This window comes from Odocoileus virginianus, chromosome 9, assembly GCF_023699985.2.
Source record: "Odocoileus virginianus isolate 20LAN1187 ecotype Illinois chromosome 9, Ovbor_1.2, whole genome shotgun sequence".
NCBI lineage: Eukaryota > Metazoa > Chordata > Mammalia > Artiodactyla > Cervidae > Odocoileus > Odocoileus virginianus.
The window spans coordinates 20,603,905-20,624,455 of NC_069682.1; the positions used below are offsets into that span (position 1 = coordinate 20,603,905).

General features: G+C 34.6%; 1 protein-coding gene across 11 annotated transcripts in view; it reads left to right on the top strand.

Moving 5' to 3' along the window:
• MLLT10 (MLLT10 histone lysine methyltransferase DOT1L cofactor) overlaps positions 1 to 20,551 on the top strand; it is a 214,507-nt gene that overhangs the window by 139,199 nt on the left and 54,757 nt on the right. For 9 of the 11 annotated variants that reach the window (XR_011489384.1, XR_011489385.1, XM_070472048.1 and 6 more), the window contains 4 exons: positions 7,869 to 8,121; positions 11,379 to 11,948; positions 18,234 to 18,278; positions 19,119 to 19,151. Coding sequence is in view for 9 of the 11 variants with exons in the window: in XM_070472048.1 (XP_070328149.1) it covers positions 7,869 to 8,121; positions 11,379 to 11,948; positions 18,234 to 18,278; positions 19,119 to 19,151 (901 nt within the window). In the remaining 2 variants the exon portion in view is untranslated. The remainder of the gene's footprint in view (positions 1 to 7,868; positions 8,122 to 11,378; positions 11,949 to 18,233; positions 18,279 to 19,118; positions 19,152 to 20,551) is intronic. The other 2 variants (XM_070472051.1, XM_070472052.1) reach the window with 2 other exon arrangements.

Below are 20,551 nucleotides of genomic sequence, written 5' to 3' on the forward strand. Positions count from 1 at the left end.
GAAATGTACTTTGATATTAATGTTATGAATTCAGATTTCTTTGAATTAGTGTCAGATTGCTATGTCTTTCCCATGCTTTTAATATCTTTCTGTATTTATTGTTTAAATGGGTTTTTTTTGTAGGCAACATGAAGTCTTGAATTTCTTTTTTCACTGTTATAATCTCTGCCTTTTAATGGGAGTGTTCAGGTAATTTGCATGTAATGTGATTATTTATATGGTTGTATTTAAATCTATCCTTTGTTAATCCTTTTTAATTTGCCCATCATTTTTCGTTTTCTTTTTCTCATTGACCATTTTTGGTGATTCCATTGTGGCTGATTAGTAATAATTCTTCATTGTGTTATTTTTATTGGTTATGTTAGGGTTTATACATTTTTAGCTTGTCAGAGTCTGCCTTCAAGAGATATTACACTATTGCATATACCACATAAGAACCTTGCAACTATATACTTCCATTCCTACCCTTTTTTCTTTGAACCTGTTTCTGTGATGTTTTAAAATTTTTGCATATTTTATAAACCTCACAATTGTTACTATTTTTGCTCTAAATCATCAATTACTTTAAAAAGAGACTTAAGTAATTAAAAAACCTTCTATATTTATCCATGTATTATTGTTTCTAGTGCTCTTGATTTGTGTACATTCACATTTGCATTGTTGTCCTCCTTCCTAAAAGACCACCTGCAGTGTTTACTATGGTGTTAACTGCTGGTGATTAGTTCTGTCAGCTTTTTAAAAAAAAATCTGTAAAACAATTATTTTGCTTGTGTTTTTGCAAGATATTTTAACTCACTTTGGAATTTTAGGTTAATGATTGTTTCTTTTAGTACATTGGAGATTTTACACTTCTTTTTTTACCTTGCATTTTTTTCAGGAGAAATCTATTTTCATCCTTACCCTTGTTTCTTAGAACATAGACATTTTCCCTCACCACCACCCCTCACCTGCTTTTATAGTTTTCTCTTTATTTTTGTTTTTTAGTGATAATTATATAATTATGATGTGCATTCATGGAGTTTTCTTCTTATTTCTTGTACTTGAAGTTAGTTGATCTGTAGGTTTTATAGTTTTCATTAAGTTTTATAGTTTTATCTGCTATTATTTATTCAAAGTACTTTTTCTTTTTTTTCCCCTCTGCTATAATTATTTTTAAGTCCTTTCCTCCTTCCTTCTGGAATTCCCCACAACCTCCCCCTACCCCTTTTTTGGGTGGAAGTACTATAGTAGCATGTAAATTAGGCTTCTTAATTTTGTCCCAGCATCAGGGTCTTTTCCAGTGAGTCAACTCTTCACCTGAGGTGGCCAAAATATTGGAGTTTCAGCTTCAGCATCAGATGCTGGGAGGTATTGGAAGGAGGAGAAGGGGACGACAGAGGATGAGATGGCTGGATGGCATCACCGACTCAATGGGCATGAGTTTGAGTAAACTCCGGGAGTTGGTGATGGACAGGGAGGCCTGGCGTGCTGCGATTCATGGGGTCGCAAAAAGTGGGACTCGACTTAGCGACTGAACTGAACTGAACTGAACTGAATGTTGTCCCATAGGTCACTGACACGTTAAAAAAAGTCTTTCTTCTTTGTGTATTTCATGTTTTTGTTTTAATTAAAAAACTTTTATTGGAACATAGTTGATAAACAATGTTGTGTTAGTTTCAGATGTATAGCAAAGTTAATCGGTTATACATATACATACATACAGTCTTTTTAAAAATTCTTTTCCCATATAGGCCATTACAGAGTATTGAGTAGAGGTCCCTGTGCTTCGCAGTAGGTTCTTATCAGGCATCTATTTTATACATAGTAGTGCGATGTATCAGTCCCAGTCTCCCAGTTTATCTCTCTTCTCCTATCTCCTGGTAAGTTACGTTTGTTTCCTACATCTGCCACTCTACATCTGTTTTGTGAATAAGTTTATTTGTACCCCCCCTTTTTTTTTTTCCATTTTTACCCTTTTTATAGATTCCACAGATTAGTGATATCACATGATATTTGCTTTCCTGTGTCTGACTTACTTCACTCGGTATGACAATCCATGTTGCTACAAATGGCATTATATTGGTTTTTTTTTTTTTTTTTTTTTTTTTTGGTGTTCTAGGCAGTGGATCTTTTATTTTTTATTTTTTTTTTTTTTATTATTCATGCATTATTTTTTTTTCTTTTCTTTTTTTTTTAAATTTTTATTAGTTGGAGGCTAATTACTTTACATCATTACAGTAGTTTTTGTTATACATTGATATGAATTAGCCCTGGATTTACATGTATTCCCCATCCCAGTCCCCCCTCCCACCTCCCTCTCCACCCTCTTTTTTTTTTTTTAAAGAAATATTCATTTTATTTGTTTGGCTGCACCAGATCTTGGTTGCAGCATGTGGAATCTAGTTCCCTGACCAGGGATTGAACCCAGGCTCCCTGCATTGGGAGTGCAGAGTCTTAGCCACTGGATCACCAGGGAAGTCCCTATATTGTTCTTTTTTGTGGCTGAGTAATATACCATTGTCACTATGTACCACATCTTCTTTATCTATTCCTCTATTGTTGGACATTTAGATTATTTCTATGTCCTGGCTATCGTAAATAGTGCTGCAGTGAACCATGGGGTGCATGTAATTTTTCAAATTACAGTTTTCCCCAGGTATTTGCCTAGGAGTGGAATTATAGAGTCATATGGTAGTTCTGTTTTTAGTTTTTTAAAGAACCTCCATACCGTTCTCCATAATGATTGTATCAGTTTACATTCCCACCATCAGTATAGGAGGGTTCCCTTTTCTCCAGACCCTTTCTAACATTTATTGTTTATAAGATTTTTTGATAATGGCCATTCTGACTGGTGTCAAGTGATACTTCATTGTAGTTGTGATTTGCATTTCTCTTAATAATTAATATTGAACATTTTTTCATGTGCTTTTTGATCATCTGTATGTCTTCTTTGAAAAGTGAAAGTCACTCAGTGGTGTCACTCTTTGCAACCCCATGGACTCTAGAGTCCATGGAATTCTCCAGGCCAGTTTACTGGAGTGGGTAGCTCTTCCCTTCTCCAGGGGATTTACCCAATCCAGGGACTGAATCCAGGTCTCCCACATTGCAGGCAGATTCTTTCCCAACTGAGCCACCAGGGAAGCCCAAGAATACTGGAGTGGGTTCCCAGGGAATCTTCTCCAGGAATAGAACCGGGGTCTCCTGTGTTGTAGGCATGTTCTTTACCCGCTGAGCTACCAGGGAATCTGTCTTCATTAAAAGACATACAAAAATGTCTATTTAGATCTGCCCATTGTTTTGATTGGATTGTTTTTTTGTTTATATTGAGCTGCATGAGCTCTTTGTATATTTTGGAGATTAATACTTTGTTGCCTCATTTGCAAGTATTTTTACCCATTCTGTGGATCTTTTTGTTTTGTTCAGTTTCTGTGCTTCATGTTTGGTAGTGTCTGTGCTGTATTTTAAGAATTGGGCTAGTGAAAAATTTGTGAATTTTATGAGAGGCTTGAATAGTACATAATTAAAAAAAAATTTTAACCAGCATTATTCTGTTTCATCATGTTGGTGGAAGGCATAGCTATGGTCGTTTTCATTCCCTCTGTGCCTCCTCTCCCAAACATGGATTACAGAGCCTTGTAGAATAAAACGTAAGACAACTATACCTTTGAAAAGTAACTGCCATTTCTTTGGTTACCTCTGATAGTCTTTGACTAATTATGAATATAAAAATTTTGGTTTGAAGTTAGAAATATTTTTTGTTCCTAATTAATGCCATTTATTTATTTAGTAGGTATGTTGGTTTAATCTGAGAACTAATAATTATAGTTAGCAATGAAACAAAAATCAAACATATTTTAATTGTCTATCCTAAAAGATTCATTAGGTTACCTATAAATCACAAAATGTTTATACAGTTCTCTAAAGACTGTCACTATAGCCAGATACCCAATTTTATCTCTAGTAGAAATGAAATAAGGCTACATTTACTTAGTTGTGTACCATTTGAAGTTGTTAATTTGTATTTTATGGCCGATTATTTGAAAAATTTGTATTTTTAGCACTATCATGGGTCTCGGAGCAGTGAGATGCTGATATGTAAGGGTTATGTAGGTTGTGAAACTGACTGAGAAAACAGAGGTTTGTGATGCTGGGAGCCTCCTCATTGTGTCTCCCTTGGCTGTCCTCCTACCTGTACTTTTTTCCTCCACCTTCTTGGATTTGACTGATTGTATTTTGTAATGGAACTCCACAGTGCTATATTATTTAAACAGCATGTTGTGAAACAAATACTCTTAAGTTACAAACTTGGCATTAAGGTAGAGGACTGTTTGAGTAAAACCTGCAGAGCCTTTTTTTCCCTTTTCATTATGTATAATTTTTTTAAGTGGTAGAGTCTTTGGCTGAAAGTTTTTCTTTCTGATTAAGAAAGCTGTGATATCTTTTGAAACTTAGGTGTTGAGGTTTATAAAAAATAAAATGTTAGGATTAATTTATTACTACTTTGGTCACTAAAGTTTGTGTAATTTTCATTAATTACTTTCTTTGTAATACCTTTTCTTCCAAATATCATGTTTTCGTTGGATTTGTAGACATACTTATTGTGCTGGGGTAAGCAAGGATATCCTATTAAGTGACTTGGGAAGATTTGTCATTGTTTAGTTGCTAGGTTGTGTCCGTCTCTTTGTGACCCCATAGACTGCAGCATGCCAGGCTTCCCTGTCCTTCTCTGTCTCCCGGAGTTTGTGCATTTTCATAGCCATCGAGTCGGTGATACCATTCAACCATTTCATCCTCTTTACCCCCCTTCTCCTGCCCTTGATCTTTCCCAGCATCAGGGTCTTTTCCAGTGCATTAACTTTTAGCATCAAGTGGCCAAAGTATTGGAGATTCAGTTTCAATATCAGTCCTTCCAATGAGTATTCAGGGTTGATTTCTTTAGGATTGACTGGTTGATCTCCTTCCAAGGGACTCTGGAGTCTTCTCCAGTATCACAATTTGAAAGCATCAATTCTTTGGCTCTCAGCCTTCTTTATGGTCCAAGTCTCACATCCATACATGACTACTGGAAGAAACCATAGTTTTGACTAGAAGGATCTTGGTTGGCAAGGTGATTTCTCTGCTTTTGATATGCTGACTAGGTTTGTCATAGCTTTTCGTCCAGTGAGCAAGCATCTTTTAATTTTGTGGCTGCAGTAGCCATCTCCAGTAATTTTGGAGCCCAAGAAAGTAACATCTGTCACTGTTTCCACTTTTTCCCCTTCTGTTTGCCATGAAGTGATGGAACTGGATGCCATGATCTTAGTTTTTTGAATGTTGAATTTTAAGTCAGCTTCTCACTCTCCTCTTTCACCTTCATCAAGAGTCTCTTTAGTTCCTTTTTGCTTTCTGCAGTTAGGGTGATGTCATCTGCATATCTGTGATTGTTGATATTTTTCCTGACAATCTTGACTCCAGCGTTTGATTCATCCAGCCCAGTATTGCACATGATGTACTCTGCATATAAGTTAAGCAAGCAGGGTGACAATGTGCAGCCTTGATATACTCCTTTGCCAATTTTGAACCAGTCCATTGTTCCATGTCTGGTTCTAACTGTTGCTTCTTGACCTGCAAACAGGTTTCTGAGGAGGCAGTTAAGGTGGTCTGGTACTCCCATCTCTTTTAAGAATTTTCCACTGTTTGTTGTGATCCACACAGTCTGAGGGTTTAGTGTAATCAATGAAACAGAAGTAGGTGTTTTTCTATAATGCCTATGCTTTCTCCATTATCCTTCGAATGTTGGCAATTTGATCTCTGGTTCTTCTGTCTTTTCTAAATCCAACTTGTACATCTTTATATTCACATACTGCTGAAGCCTAACTTGAAGGTGATTGACTAGCCTTAATTTAGATGGATATGTGGAAACAGATAGCCTTTTTTTTTAATATATAGTTTTAATTACTAGTTTTTGGTTGTGTTGTGTCTTTGTTGATGCATGGGTTTTCTCTAGTTATGGCAGGTGGGGGCTACTCTGCTGTGTCAGTGTGCAGGCTTCTATTTTTGCAGAGCAAAGGCTCTGGAGCATTTACACTTGAGTCGTGTGACACGCAGGCTCAGTAGTTGCTGCTCCTGGCCTCTGGAGCAGAGGCTCAGGTAGATGGGGTGCATAAGTAGTTGCTCCCGTGGCATGTGGAATCCTTCTGACCCATGGACTGAACCTGTGTCTCCTGCACTAGCAGGCTGATTCTTTACCCCTGAGCCACCAGGAAAGCTTGTCTATTTTTGTTATTGGTATTCTACCCAGTTTTCTCTCCTTTTCCTTATTTGACACACAGAATATTTGAATGAAGAACACCTTCAAAAGCCTTCTTTAGATGACTTTTAAACTTCATTAGGGTCAGATGAGTGGTATGGAAAACCTCAGAATCAACTCGAATTATTGGAGGAAAAAATATTTGTTAAGGAAATTTCAGGTGATTTCCGAAGTGAACTATCTGGATGGGAAAGGTTCACATTTCTGAGGTCATCCATGAAATTTAATCAGCTTAAATGTGATTGGTTTGTTAAACGGGAGTTTATTTTCTCCTGAAACATACTTTGAAAACTTTGTTCTTGTTTGTGGATTATAGTTTATTACAACAGTGATTAATTTTTATGAGATAATAATGTCTTTTGTATTTGATGAAGAAAATCTGTTCTTGGATGTGTGATGTTATGGGATGGGTGTAGCACCAGGGAGGCACGTAGCAGAAAAGTAATAGTAAAGAATATTTGGTTTTCAGAACACTTGAAGTATTCTCTTATTACTTTCTTTGAACATTGATTTGCTAAAAATGATTTGGTAACAAACCTGATTTTATCATCGTCATTTTCTTGTTTTTTCAAACTTATCCGATGTTTTGTATTGAGTGGTTGTTATGTTTGGGAAATTTCAGTTTTGCATATTTTCAGATTTTTTACTTGTGTTCCATCAGAGATTTCAGGTAGATGTATTAGAAAAGTATTTATTCAACAAAAATTTAGATCTAGTTAAAATCCAGGCACCAGTTTAACAATGACAACACTGTTTGGATCAAACAAACCTTTCATTTCAAAGCATGTTGATTAATTTACATCTGGCATCATACTTTCATAGTTATTTAATTGGTCATTATTTGCACACACCTTGTAATAAAATGGTTATTAAAAACTGAAAACCATTTAATCAGTCTTTCTCTTGGCCCCCCCCCCCCCCCAACTAAATATAGGGGATGATTGGGAATCAGTTTTATGGTATAATTGTACTTTTAATTTTTAGAAATCTTAACTGCGAAATGTAACTGTTTTTCTCTACTTAAATACTTGGAAAAAATGGTTTCTGTTTCAGGGGTTTTAAGCTTTTCCTTTTGAAAAGCAGCCTTCACCTCAGTTTTAAAAGTTCTTGCTCTGACCTGTGCTAGATCCTTAAAATCTCATGGATGTGGCCCACCAATGAAATTGTAGTACCTTGCTTCTTTCTAGATGTTGCCTTCCTGTGCTGGGCACTAAAATTGGTTTAAATTTCATGTCTAGAAGTGGAATGTTCTTGTTGAAAATGATGCTTCTTGAGAAACAAATATCTTCTGTGTTGCTAACTCTGAGTCACTAAATAAAACAACTAATAGGTACTTTTACTAATTGCTTCAGTTTAATGCTCAAACAGCCATGTTATAAATTATCTACATTTTTAAAAGAAAAATTTATACCAGACTCTAAAATAAACTTTTGCTTGATTTTTTTAGGCAGACTGACTTATTTTTATAGCTGAAGTTTTCATATTTTTATTTTACAAGTCCAATAATTATTTATTATTAATGTGCCATCTTTCTTCCGCTTGTAGACAAATTGTAATCAATTGTTTTTCCTTTTACTTTCTTTCTCAATCAAAATGTTAGACTTATACAAGCACTAGCAGCAATTCTATATCTGGATCCTTGAAGCGCTTGGAAGATACTGCAGCTCGATTTACAAATGCAAATTTCCAGGAAGTCTCTGCGCACACTACTAGTGCAAAAGATGTTTCAGAGGCTAGAGGGTCAGAGTGCAAAGGGAAGAAATCTTCAGCTCACAGCTCAGGTCAAAGGGGAAGAAAGCCTGGTGGAAGGAATCCAGGAACGACTGTATCAGCTGCTAGTCCTTTCCAGCAAGGTATTACTTACGATGTTTTAGTTGAAATACTTGTTCTTATGATGATCAATAGTAGTTAAGTTTTATAAAAGAATTTACTTTTTGCTTATAACTGTTGGATAATTAGAGGTTATTTTTTATTAGTTGCTATAGTAAGATTACTTCAAAGACTAATATTCCTTCTTAAAATGTTTCTGGGACCTTCACTTTCCTTTTGTGTTATGACCTGTGCTTTTAAAGTTGAACTGTAATTTTTTTAAATGTTAAAATAGATGTGGAATAAAGTTAAAAGTTTGGGGAGAAAAACAATAAAAGCTGGAGTTTTCCTTTCCTTTATGCTCAATAGGAAAGTCATTCTATTTTATAAATTGCTTTTATTTATCTTTCCCAGTTGAACACTAGAACTGTTAAAGTATACATTTTTAGTAAGTGAACAAGTACTGAGTAATTTTTAGGGGAGCTAAATAGTTTTCAGTAAATAATAATTACTAACTATTAACGCATTACCGACTGAGCTACAAGGGAAGCCCCATGTCTTTTGGTAATTATGAATACCCAATTTTGAGTTTTAGTTAAACAACTTTCTTTTTTCCAGTGTAAAGATGTTTTATGCATTCTTTTGGGACATACTTACACTGAAAAAATAATTTGCTATTTAACTGATATTCAGAATTAACAAGGCATGCTGTGTTTTTTTTTAATAAATGGCAACACTGTTTTCTGGAGAACAGAATAACTCAGCTAAACTTTAGAATCAGTTAGCGAAATATTCTAGGTTTTTACTTTGTATAATTTTATCATGGACATAAATATTTTGAGAAATATAAATGTTCAAAACTGTTCCAAACAAATAAATTTAATAAAGTATAAAATAAAGGCTTCCTTCTCTCCCCCACCTCCCATCCTGCCCTTTGACTCCTAGGAGTAAACGAGGGGCAAAAGCTGTCCTTTCCTTTACCCTGTTCAAACTTTTGATGATGATAAAAATTACACCCAAAATCTGCCAGGACATAATTTGAATATGCAGAAAGATTGCCTAGTCACTGACCTCTTCATTATAAAGTATATTCATATATTTTAAACTAAGTTATTTTTGGATTTCACGATGTTCGAGTCCTAAATTTTTTTTCCTTTTTCCTCATGTAACAGAAAGTTAGGTAGAAAATAAAATGCTAAATTTGCTATTTTGTGTGTAATAAATTTACTGTATGTTATTTTTATGATACTTTGGATAATAAATAGTAAAACTGTAATTTTTTTTTTTTTTTGGCCATGCCACACGAATTGCAGGATCTTAAGTTTCCCAACCAAGGGTGGTACCCAAGCCGTGGCAGTGAAAGTGCTGAGTCCTAACCACTGAACTGCCAAGGAATTCTCATAAAATTGTAATTTTTAATGTAACTTCAATCACATTTTGAATGTGATTGGCAGAATTCAGTTATTTCTTCTCTGTAACGAAGACCTTACTTTGTATTGCTAAAATTGCATTTTTGAGCTTTTAGTCGTTTCTTTGAAGTACTAATCCATTTAGAAGAGAAATCTCTCATTTTCTTAAAACTTAACCACATTGGAGTCTTTCCCTGCTTCTGTTAAGATATGATAGAGATGTGTTATGTTTGCATATCTGAGGTAATATTCTAAAAAGTTTTAAAAGTTGAAATTTATAGTAGAGCATTGAAAGTAATTATGTTTTTTCTTTTTTAATTTCAGGATTGTATGTGAATTTTAGAAAATATACATTTAAAGCATTGCATATACTAAATGTTTTAAAGTATTTGCCTTGCTGTTGTGAGCTTTTAACACCAGCTGTAAAAACAGAAATGTGCAGGAAAAGGACAGATGGTGACAGATCAGAATGGATAATAAAGAACTTCTTTATAGCTGCTAATTAAGTGGCAAATTGCAGTTATACTTAAATGATTGATGTAATGTAAATGGCTTCTTAATATGTATATTTTTCTGTACAGAAATGGCCTGAAAATGGTCACAGAAGTACACATAATTTCATAAATGAATAAGGCAGATATTCTCTTGAAAAAGTTAAATTTTAGAACTGTTATTGTTTTCTAAATGAGCCATTTCAGAAGAACTTAAAATTTAAAAGCCAAAACCTTGAGATTTTAGTTAAAAATAAAATATTTCTTGTGTGTTAAGGAAAAATGCCTGTTTGAATACCTAAGTGAATTTATGTGTGATTACCTATGAATGTGCTCTGCAATAAAATTTAGTATTTAGCTTGGAATTTCCACTGCCAACAGAACACTTCATTTTGAGCTTTTGTTTCTAAGTATAATAGTTAAAACCTGATATAGTTTTGTTTTATGAAACACAATAGTTACGTGGTCAAAACTGAGTCTAAACGTGTGTTACTTCATTTGGTAAGTGTGACGAGAGAGTTTGATAAAGTGAAATGGTGGACTGAACTTATTTCATCACAGCCATTAGTTTTCACCTGGTAAAGAAGAACCTTGAGGTTCTTATATTTCATAATGACATGATGGGCTACTAGTATTCTTTAAAGAGTGGGGGAAATAAGCAGTTTTGGAAGTTTTATGAGAGGTGCCTCTCCTATGATTTTACTTTCATAAAAGCAGCAGCAAAATGTAAGTGGCTGGTCTCTTTTCTTTATGCAGCTCCATGAGAAGTAGACTGGGAAAAATGTGAGTTATGTAGATTATTCCATGTGATCATTATTATTTTATTGAATTCATGTTTTGGTGGGGTAGATGTAACTGAGTGATAACATTCACCAACATTATCTTGAAGTTAAAACTCAGAACTTAACAACTGAAGCAACATCTTTTGGTTCTTACTATATGTTGGGAACATTTATAATTGTATCTTAACAATTGAAAAAGAGAAGATTCCCCATGCCATTCAGAGTTCATAGTCTTTTGAAAGTCTTCTTGAGACTTTGCTGTTCTTCAGTCCTTCTTCAGCATATATAAGGCATTTGGGGAAGAATTGAGGAATGCTACCATGGTAAAAGGTAGGTTAAAAAACCACATCTTATATCTTGGTAATTTTACAAGTAATAGCTTGTAATTCAAGAGTTAATAATTTAATAACTATAAAATGACAAGTATAATTTTATAGATAAACTTGATTTCAGTAATCTTTAAAAAAAATCTAGCTGAGTTATATACTAATGTCCTTGGTTTTATAGTTAGTTTTTTTTCATTCTCTCTTTTTGCTGATTGTATCATTTCTACTGCTCATGGGAACTTTTGCATCCAATTCTTTTCCTACCCCATTTTTTTTTTTTCTCCCCACTACAGGCAGTTTTTCAGGAACTCCAGGCAGTGTAAAATCATCTTCAGGAAGTTCAGTACAGTCTCCCCAGGATTTCTTGAGCTTTACAGACCCAGATCTGCGTAATGACAGTTATACTCACTCCCAGCAGTCATCATCAACCAAAGATGTACATAAAGGAGAGTCTGGAAACCAGGAAGGGGGGGTAAATAGTTTTAGTTCCATAATTGGTCTCCCTTCAGCCTCAGCTGTTATTTCGCAGCCTAAAAGCTTTGAAAATTCACCTGGAGATTTGGGTAATTCCAGCCTCCCTACAGCAGGATATAAGCGGGCTCAAACTTCTGGCATAGAAGAAGAAACTGTAAAGGAAAAGAAAAGAAAAGGCAATAAGCAAAGCAAGCACGGGCCTGGGAGACCCAAAGGAAACAGAAATCAGGAGAGTGCTGCTCACCTTTCGGTCTCGTCCGCCTCTCCAACGTCATCTGTAGCATCCGCTGCAGGGAGTGTCACCAGCTCTAGCCTCCAGAAGTCGCCCACGCCGCTCAGGAACGGGAGTGTGCAGAGCCTCAGCGTGGGCTCCTCTCCGCTGGGCTCAGGTAGGCCTCCGGAGGCCCCCTCCACCGCCGTCCTCCGCTCACCTGCACAAGCAGATCACTTTAAACTAGCCTCAGGAAAATACTGTGAGTTGCTAAGTGACATTTCATTATCTTAATGAAAAATGTTATCTTAGAAGGACAGTTTGGTCTTTGGTCTTTGGAAAAGACATTTGGTACTAATTCAATTTTACTTAACTAAATATAGGTTAAATAGTTCAGTTCATTGGTCATTCATTTCTTATGAAACATCTAGAATTGATTTCCCAGTTTTTGTTTTTGCTTCCCTTGCATAGTATTTTCGAAATCAATTCAGAATTCACATTTATGGTGTGAGAGTTCGCACTTTTCTGGATTGGTATTTGTTTTGGAGCTTCCTCTCCCTAAATCTCAGTTAGTCTTTATTTTCTCAGTAATTCCTGACACAAATTCTAGTTAATTCCATCTAGAATATTTTTCAATCAGTGATAGGTGATTTAAATTTATGGCTTTAAAAATCCCATTTCAGGAGATATCTCAAATGTTATGTATCATTTTTGTTTTCAATTGTGTTCACCAGTTTTTTACCATCATTTTTACTATAGTATGAATGAATTTATAAATGCTGTTATTTACCACATTGGTATGCTCCTTTAACTTATACTTTGTAATGTAAATATTATTTTCAACTTTTAGAAATTTCAAGATGCTTGTTTTCAAGACAGAAACTTAGCTAAATGTCAACATTTATGTTTTACATTACATCTTCAATTTGAGATAAATGACTTTAGATGTGTTGATTGAAAATTTTACCCATGTTTCAATTTTAGATTTCTGATTGTAGAAATGATGAAATTTTGGCTAAAATAAACTGTGAATTTTACCTGTTCTGTTAGATGGAGAGGATAGGTGGAAAATGGTATGGAAAAATAAAAATAATAAATAGAATTTAAGTGAAGAGTATTCATGTTTGTTTTACAAATGTAGAATTTTGTATTGTTTCTGTAGTTTTACAGACATTTCAGTCAGTAAACGTAAGAAAGACCATTATAAGGGAGAAAAGAGCATGTGTAAAGGTCAGATATGAAAAGTAGTAACTTATTAACTGCCATCTGTTACATTCTTTTTTATCTTGTTTAATCTTTAGAACAGTTTTATGATGTAGGGGCTATGAATGCCTCTATTTTACAGCTGATAAAACTGAGACTAAGGTAAAATAAGTTGTCTAAGGTCACACAGTCAGGGATTTCTTTCTCTTTTTATTTCTGATAGCTAGCTTCTTTGCCTGTGGTGGACCTGTTAGACAGGTTTTTTGGAGAAATGAGTGGACACTGTGGAAGGATTTAGTACTGTTAAAGATGGTTTAAAGCAAGATTCTTTAGTCTTGGCACTGTTGATGTTCTGGTTGGGCTAATTCTCTGCTGTGCCTCACTGTCCTGTGCCTTGTAGGATGTTTATCAGGATTCCCAAACCCTACCACTACCCATAGTGACAATCAAAAAACATTTGGGTTCTGAAAGGGGCAAAATTGCCCTTGGTTGAGAACCACTGTTTTAGAGGGGAAAAATAATAAATTGCCTCAATAAATAAGTTCATTGAAAAGATTTTAATATTTTGCACACTTGAATATATGTTTTATTTATATAGTATATTTGCTTTGAGACCAGACGAGCTTAGCAGTTAGCCATAGCCCCTGGTCACAAAAAATAAATTTACACAGATTTCCTTGGGAAAAAATTTTTTAGTTCATGTTTATCTTTAGCAAAGAGGCACAGGAATCAGATAAGTAACATACTGAGAAAATTAGGTGTTAATTTGCTCTTAGGAAGAGATCCTCACCAGTGTCCTGTCCATAGGGGCACAGTCTGAGAGTTAACTGAGTTTCAGAAATTGCATTTGGATGACAGTTGAAATACACATCTTCAAATGAATGGACTTAAAACACCAATTTACATTCTTGAAAAGATTTTGCTACATGTTACTGATTTAGGGAGATTTTAGGTGTGGAAATCATGTTCTTTACATAATGATTATGTTGCAAGAGCAGTGTATTGTGAGAGCAGTGTTTGTGGCAGAAAAATATGAATTTGTATCCCTTTTACCTCACCAGTAGGAAAAACAAATATAGGGAGAAATTCCCATAAATATTATTTCATGAAGTTTAGACTTGTCAGGATTTTTTCCCCCCTTAAATCTGTATTTTAAAATCACTTTGGAGATTGTATAGATCTTGTTAAAGCTATTATTATGGAGTAAGATTGTTTAAAATTATTTGAGGTAATATATTATTTAATCTTACACATTTTAATAAAAGCTTTATGATTAGATCAGAGCTCTCATTGATAAGCTTAGTTCTAAAAAGTCTATTCTAAAATTTAAAAAAATAAATCTATTCTTATCTAAGAAAAGCTAGCTGAATGCCATGAATATTTAGAAATTAACTCTTACCATAAGTTAAGATTGCTAACTGCTGTTGAAACTTAGCTTGTGCTGCACACTGTCTTGCATAGAGTATTATTCATTATATAGAAGAAGAAATATAAACAGAATTCTCACAGCTCTCAGTGGTGGAGCTATGCATTTTCCTTGACTCCAGTAACAGTTATAAAATTTAAGGGGTATTTGCTGGTGAGGGTCTAAAACTATGGTGGTACACTGTTGGTCATACTTTAAGCAATGGGATCAACAAGAAAATTTGAGCCAAAAATTTTAACTTGCAATAGTACTACCTCCTAATAGAATGAAATTTTTTTTTTTTTTTTGGTTGAAATTCCCTTTATTTGCATATGGTTTTTTTTTTTTTTTTGGTTGATAGAATGAAAATTAATTAATTTTACCTTTGCACTAATTTTAGCTTGAGAAGTCACTTAGTAATTGTACAGGCAGAAAACTTTCTCCTGTATAAATAAGTCATAGGAGGAATGTGTACTGTGTTACCAAGAGTTTTTCATGATGCTCTTTTTAAAAGATTCATATGCAAGTAACAATGCAGGCACCTTGTGAACATCTGTTAGCTATAAGGTGAACTTTAACATGCACTGTGACCCTAGCTCCAGCAGGTTAGCGCCTGTGTTTGTCATGTTCACTACTGTCTCCACTGCTAGCATAGTGCTTTAAACATATTAAGTGCTAAACGTTAAAAAGAAAAAGGAGTGAATACTGTTGGTGATCACTGAGAAGGTATTATGTGTTTAGTAGTATCCTGTGTAGTTTTGTACTTGTCTTTCAAGAGTTTTTACCAGGTTGCAAGTGAAATTATTTTTTTAAAAGCTTTTCATGTAGTATTACAGGCTAGTTTTAGGATATGTAATTAGCTGGGAAAGACCATGGACAAGATGAAATTTGTATTGTACTTTGGAGTAGGCAGATAAAGACGACCAGCATTATTATTGGAAAAGAAAGTTAAGGTATATTTGAAGGATAAACTTTATAAAATCAAGAAGCTTGTGTTTGTGGGATAGAAGTAACCTTGATTAAACAGAGCAGGATGGGTTTATGGAGAGTAAGTCCGAACTTCTAGTTAATGATACCTTGTATATCTTGGAGCACCTAAGAGTTTCTAAAGAACTCTTTAATGACCATCTCATTTGATCCTTAGAACAACCTTGTGAAATAGACAAGACAGCTGCTGTTGTTGTGGTGGTTGTTTTTCCTCTTTTACCACCACTAGGATATAAAGCAGATGTACAATCAAGTCCTTATGATGTGATTCTGTTAAAATTGTTAGTTAGAAATAGCATTTTAAGAGTGAAGTTCTCTCATGACATGTTCAGATTACGCTTATGACAGAGCGTATGTGTTGAGATACTTATTCTAGGAGGCCTAGATCCAGTCAGAATAGAAACCCAGAAAACACCTCTAAACTGGAGTGATCCGAGGATTTGTAAGATTTTTATTAAAATAAATCACAGTATATCCCGATAAATGACCTGTTTATAGTGACTTGTACAAAATGTACTCAAGGTTGTAAGTTTTGTCTAATAGATTATATTAAACTTTTGATTGAATTCTTTCCTACATATATTCTTTTGAGGTATTAACAGGCACCTGGTCTTTTGAAATGTTGAAAGTTAGGACGTTGAAGATATTGAAAGTTTTGGATGAGTTGACATGCTATATTTGTCCTTTACTGTTTTTCTGTTTTATCTCAATCACATTAGGAGAATTTAGGATTTACTAAAATGATAGCATTTTTTTCTCCACAGAAATCAACATGTTATTTTTTTTTGAGAAAAATTTGGTATTCATTAACTGGTAAAGAGTCAATAGTTTAGCATTAATTTCTTTTCTTTGGGCATGCTCTGCCCTTTCAGAGTATATTCTTCCCTGTTTGATTTTTTCAATCTCAGTCACTCGTTCTTTAGAGTGCTGCCATACCTCTCTCAGTAAAGATACCTGAAGTCTTTTCAGTGATGGAATTCTTTAGGGGTAATAAATGCTGTAAAAAGAGATTCTGGAAAGGCAGTCATTCGATTGTGATACTATGTACTTATTCTTAAGCTCTTAAATGATATCACAAAGGTAAGTTATTAATATGAGTAGATCACCTCTAGAAGTTTCTCTTGGTTTCTACTGAAATATGAAGTTTATGAAAGTTTGACTTGAGCCCATGTAACTTTGAAAGGGATCCTATTTATGTCATATCTACTTACGCTGGTAAAGTGAAACTTGTCTTTTTCTGATAAAATATTTTAGTTAAAAATAGACTGATTCTGTAAGCAAATGAGGGAACCATAAAGATATAAAGTGTTATTATAATAGACTGATAATGATAAGAGCAGAGTTGTAATGCAGTACTGCAGACCAGAGAGTAGATGTGGTCAGTGAGCATAATTCACATCTGTCTTAATGGCTAGCTTAATGATTTTGTATGCATGGATTATATTGGGTTATAAATGAAGAAGATACTGGGTACAGCTAAGACCAGCAAATACCTTGGAATCTGTTTTCTTAGAAAATCCTGATTTTTTTTTTTTTTTTGGTCTTTGATGACCTGAAAATTTCTGGCCCTATGTTGTGGCTATCTTTCTATAAAAGTATTAGATCAAAAGCCAGAATAGCCATATTCCAGTTTATTCCCCATTGACAAAATCTTTCTGCACAAGGTCCTTTGATTATTTTTAGCACCATTCCAAGCAAATACCATTTCTTTAGAACATAGCATGTATATCTCTTTAGTAGCCTTTTAAAATCTCACTTGTATTGCATTTGTTAATGAAGCATAAGGTGGCGAATTCTCCCACAATGGCTCATCTTCTTGCGTTATTTGCAAAGGACTTAAACTAAACTGGCCTAAGTGTTTGACCTCTAAACAGTATTTCATATCAGTTTCTTTAACATTACAGTGATTGCTTTGTCCTCTCATGATTAGACTTGACTTTCTAGGTAGATGCGTGAATGATGGTTGCCTGAAAGACTCTCAACACATGGTTCCTACAGGTCATGTTTTTGGTTAACTTAATATCTAGAGAATTCCCAGATATCCCTTCTTTAAAAATAACTGGCCAGTGGTGGTGGCCACACGTGAATCAAGTTTCCAGATTAGTTGGCCAGGTCTTTTGAGTCACAGCCTTCCCTTAGTCCTGGTTTTATCGATTATTTTTTCATTTGGAATATCATACAGAAATTTCCTCCAATTTCTGAGCAGATTTTCCTTTTAGCAGTGTTTTATTGCCTCATGTCACCCTCTGCTAGTTCTCTTCGTAAGGGAGGAGTAAAGGAATAAAAGTAATTGCTTGTTCATTATAATCATCAAAAATGAAAGGTACAAGAGAATAAGCTGAGTGTAGTTTCATGAGTTTTACGTAACTGTAAGTTATATAAAACTTACATAACAGTAAGTCATAATGGATTTCTGCTCAGATATAAGCTAAATTTTCATACTTAAATTACAGTTTCTAATTGAATACAGCATCCAGATATTTTTGATACATTGTTCTCATCTAATGAATTATATAAAATTTATCACATTGCCTAACTATACTTCCTCATAGTAGTTTATCTATTCTTAAAACGTTTGTCATACAGATTCATTTGTAAGCCCTTCTGTCTTTTCCTCATTCTTTGCCCACATATGCATGCAACATATTTCTACACTGTCCTGTTAAGATTATGAGAATTACATTCTGTCTGGTCCTCCTACCCCTGACGTCCCAATTACTGGCTTATAATTTCTGTCCACACAGTTCTATTTGCCCTTCTCAGCTAGACTTTGGATGAGTGTTTTCCTGTTTTTCTGGCCCTTTTCTTTTCTACCCTTAAGTCACTGGCAACTTCTTTGCTGATTTCCTTTCTCCTCCCTTCCAACAGAAATTTCCATGCAGTATCGGCACGATGGAGCTTGTCCAACAACTAGTAAGTTGTCGAACTGGGTTGGTAACCCAGGCTTTTTGATTCTACTCTAGTGCTTTTTCTAGTATATTACACCACCTCTGCACCCTTAAGTTTTAATTTTCTAAAATGCAGTTGGTTCTTAATTATGTAGGTTTCTCCTACAGTGATAGATTAACTTGCTGTTTTGTCTGTCCTGTGTTCAGAATCCATATTACAGTGAAATTATGAACAAATTTTGTTGATTGCTGGCCTTTTAATATGGTACTTCTGTTGCCAAATTGTGACTCTTGTTCCCCAGTGAAGTAATATTTTCAATATTTTGGTTTTCACTAATCTTAATGTTCATATATGTATATTGGCATTAGATAGCGTTTTTTGCTTAGAGCACTTCATATGTTGAGACTGTTGTTCTAAAGTCTAGGAACTGAGAATGTTTGATCAGGTTAGATTTAAATTGAGTTTTGTTTTTTTCTAAACAATAAATATTTTTAAGTGTGACCAAAGGTGGATTTACCTATATAGAATTGTATCTTAATGTGACTGACTTTCAGCAAGAAAGACATTAGGCTACTAAATGTCTTTTTAAAAGTAGCTTTACATACATTTATTACTAAGGAAATTTATCATCATTATGACAGTATATCTGACATACAAATTTAGTAGATAATATATTGGCAAATGAAATGCAATATCTAGAAATTCATACTGTGTGAAAACTGAGCCAAGCTTGTAATGATTTAAGTAATGATACATGATAGACTTATTGAGATTTTATTATACTGATTCAGTCTATACCTATGTATTTCTTTTGTGTGTTTGAGAATGATCTTAACCTGAAGTCCTTTTTTCCTTACTTAAAAGCTTTCTCAGAGTTGCTGAATGCAATACACAATGGTAAGTTTTATTAGAATCTTCTCTGGTGGTTCATTTATTACAAAGGTTGCCTTTTGTCGAGAATCCCAAATGAAAGCTTGCATGTTCTATTGATGAAATGAAACCTAGCTCTCAATCAATTGTTCAGCACCATAGTGAAGCTTTTTGTAGATTGCCTATAGGAAGATAATAGGGCAACTTCGTTCATCAGTTTGGCTTTTACTGTCTCTTTGTGAGGCAAGATGGTCATAGTGGTGTTCTTCCTTAATGAAAGTCTTTTTTCTAGTTTTGCAAATGGGTTTTTTTTACTGGTTCTTTTGAGCTTCTCTTATCAGTGCAGTTGATTATTGGTTTCTTCTCCAGGAATTCGCTGTTGTTTTGCAACCGTGAATGTGAATTTTATTTTAAGATTAAAAACGTAATACTTTTGTTATTCTACCTCTCTGTTTGATTGAGTGATTAAACAAAGGGTAAGTGGGCTTCCCTGATAGCCCAGCTGGTAAAGAATCCTCCTACAGTACAGGAGACCCCGGTTCGATTCCTGGGTTGGGAAGTTCCCTGGAGAAGAGATAGGCTTCCCTCTCCAGTATTTTTGGGCTTCCCTCATGGCCCAATTGGTAAAGAATCTGCCTGCAGTGTGGGAGACCTGGATTGGGAATGATCCCCTGGAGATCCCCTGGAGACTTGGGGTGGGAAGATACCCTGGAGAAGGGAACAACTCACTCCCGTATCCTGGCCTGGAGAATTCCATGGATTGTATAGTCCATGGGGTCGCAAAGAGTCGGACAGTACTAAGCAACTTAAAAAGAAAGTCTTTTATTATGCCCAATTTGGGACCAGTATTTTTACAGGAGACTTGAATCTTTTATAGGATTAGGTTCTGAAATCAAAATATTAAGACAAATGCTACCATTAGTTTTTTTTTACTTTTAAGATAAAATTTTGCAAAAATGTTTGAGTTTCTTCAGTTCCAAGACCCTTAATTTTTTGATGTTCAAAAAAATAAACCTCTTGAATCTAGTGTCACCTTTGTTTTCATTTTTAGTCATTAACTGGCAAACTTATTTGTTCAGTACTGTTTGTATGATTCCAGGCAGTTTTCCCAGCACATTTTCATTAACTTCATGAAGTCTTGAATGTTTTGCTAATGTAGTTTAATTTTCCATCGATTTGCATTGTATTTGGATTAAATTGTAAGATGTTTACAAATGTATAGCCAGCAAGAGACTTGCATGGTGAATAAGGAAAGACACTGTGTTGATTTGAGGGTGGAAATGGTTGGGATGGGGAACCCATAATGAGCATTATATTAACGGGTACATTTAAAAGATAACTCCTGCTTTCCTGTATAACTTGGAACTGTGAGCTCTTAGAATAAATAGGCCAGATAAAAAGGAACTCTTGAACATTGGTATCCAGAG